Here is a 2,032-nt window from a genome sequence, read left to right as displayed (position 1 = left end):
GTCACTTCCACCACCATGCACAATTACATAGCCGTTTCATTTAAAACTATACAATATCTCCTACAATCATAAATTGCATATTCCACCACATGGGTGAAAAGGTAATTTAGCACAAATTGTTGTCATACAAACCCGTCACGAATGACAGATTATATGGTAATTGTCTACACCTGATGAGTACAATACTCTTCAGAGTAAACAATATACACAAGTTTGCTGTACCTAACATTTCTCCTACGTTAAGCATTCCAAACATAGTCAAATATACACTGCTTTCAGTTTCATTTGATTGTTTGAAAACTTTAACATTTCCTACATGTTGATATACAATGACCGACGTAATCTAATCAAAGTAAACCTACATGCAAATCGGTGAAAAGTAGAATTATGCATTGCAAAGTAATACACATGTATTCTTCGGCGCCATTACTCGCCTAAGCTGTAATGGACTGGGAATGTATTTGGTATTTGCTCGCTGAGGGATATTGTATACTGAAATAGTAAACCAATTTCCTACAGCAAATACAAATAGGGGTTGTCAGGATATACAACTTCAAATTACAAATATATATATACAACATGAATATACATAAATAGAGAGAGAAATATGTATAAAAAAATTCAAAAAAAAACTAAAATTCTCAAATCAGACATGTTCATCCAAGGTTCAATCTATTTAATTCTAAAACTTGTGTTTTCAAAAGAGAATTTATAATCTAAAAGTGACAGGAACGATCTAGCAAGCCTGATCCGAACGACAATGGAAACAGCACTCAAGCCGATCAACGCGAAGATATCTCAACTAGAGGAAAATGTCAATAAGGTACTTACATCTGAGAAAGGCAAAACCAAGGTAAGTGGTGAGAAAAGTGTTGAAGAGCGCCTGAATAGACTTGAGTCTGCGTATAGTCTCTTACAAGAGCAGAACAATCAACTCAAAGTAGAGAATGAACAGCTCAAACGCAAACTACACCAAGCAACCAACACAACAGACACACATACACCTATGCCAACCATGAACACCACTGATTTCCCCAATTTGGGCGAATCACAATCGGACCCGAAGCAAAGGCCTGCACTGAAATCATTTAAAGAAATGCTCAATCAAACTAGAAGCCCATCCTCTCGCGAGGCACAGGAAGCTCCCCGTCTATTTGGGATTGTCAGGATCACTGGGAGCTCTCCGCACTATACTTTAACTGCAACACTCACGCTTTAGAGGATGGATCACTTCCAACCAACAAACACCTATCGAAATGGCTATGGAACTTTCACTTATTGAAAAATATACCCATCTTACACGCTTCGTATCTTTACAAAGATCGCAGCGCAGTTGAATTAGTCGTTCCTGCACGGTTTAGTTCTAAAACCAAACAGATTCTATTAGCACGCGGCTGGCGTACAAACAAAGGCGCCGACCCTATGAATGTGACTAACCCTATCGCAATCAATGGAGCACGTACTCGTTTAACCACCGCTCATAAAAGTGCACTAGAACGTGAGAAATGTCCACCCCAGTACCCTAGAGTGCTCGCAAACTTGCTCAGTAGAGTACCCGACGATCCAACACAGCCTAAATCTAAAGCAAATTCTACAGATTCCGAAACAGCAACCACTAGTTCCAATATAACAAACACACTCGCCATAACTATTAGTTCGCCCGCAGATATACAAACATCTGCTAGGTCAGAGAGTGATCATATGGAAGTACAATCAGAGATCACTAAATTATCATCAGACCTCAAACGTAAGTGTCAAAGCGATAGCGATAACGAACGAGCTAGAACTAGACTCGAAGGCAATGATGATACATCATCAAGCGATAACGAACGAGCTAGAACTAGACTCGAAGGCAATGACGATGAATCGTTAGATACTATGTCTGAAGATGAATTGGTCGCAGTCTTAGGAGATGGGTTTAACTCACCACCAATCAGTGATCCAGAAGCGAGAAAGGAACTCTCTGACTTTATACAAACCCGTACTGATAGTAAGATGAAATCGCAATGAGTGACATTTTCGTGTAATATGA

The 2,032-nt window shown here is 39.4% G+C and overlaps 2 protein-coding genes across 2 annotated transcripts; both read left to right on the top strand.

Annotated features, from left to right (window-relative positions):
* Positions 1-760: 760 nt before the first annotated feature.
* On the top strand, positions 761-1,219 carry SARC_14905 (hypothetical protein; the record flags this gene model as incomplete). The annotated part of the gene is made up of 1 exon (XM_014290968.1): positions 761-1,219. The coding sequence occupies one exon, from the start codon at positions 761-763 to the stop codon at positions 1,217-1,219; it is 459 nt and encodes a 152-aa protein (XP_014146443.1).
* Positions 1,220-1,422: 203 nt separating this feature from the next.
* SARC_14901 (hypothetical protein) lies at positions 1,423-2,010 on the top strand (the record flags this gene model as incomplete). Its single annotated transcript, XM_014290967.1, has 1 exon — positions 1,423-2,010. The coding sequence occupies one exon, from the start codon at positions 1,423-1,425 to the stop codon at positions 2,008-2,010; it is 588 nt and encodes a 195-aa protein (XP_014146442.1).
* Between the last annotated feature and the right edge of the window lie 22 nt (positions 2,011-2,032).

The sequence above is a fragment of the Sphaeroforma arctica genome (genome assembly GCF_001186125.1).
Source record: "Sphaeroforma arctica JP610 unplaced genomic scaffold supercont1.5279, whole genome shotgun sequence".
Taxonomy (NCBI): Eukaryota; class Ichthyosporea; order Ichthyophonida; genus Sphaeroforma; species Sphaeroforma arctica.
This window is presented reverse-complemented; position numbering and strand designations above follow the sequence as displayed.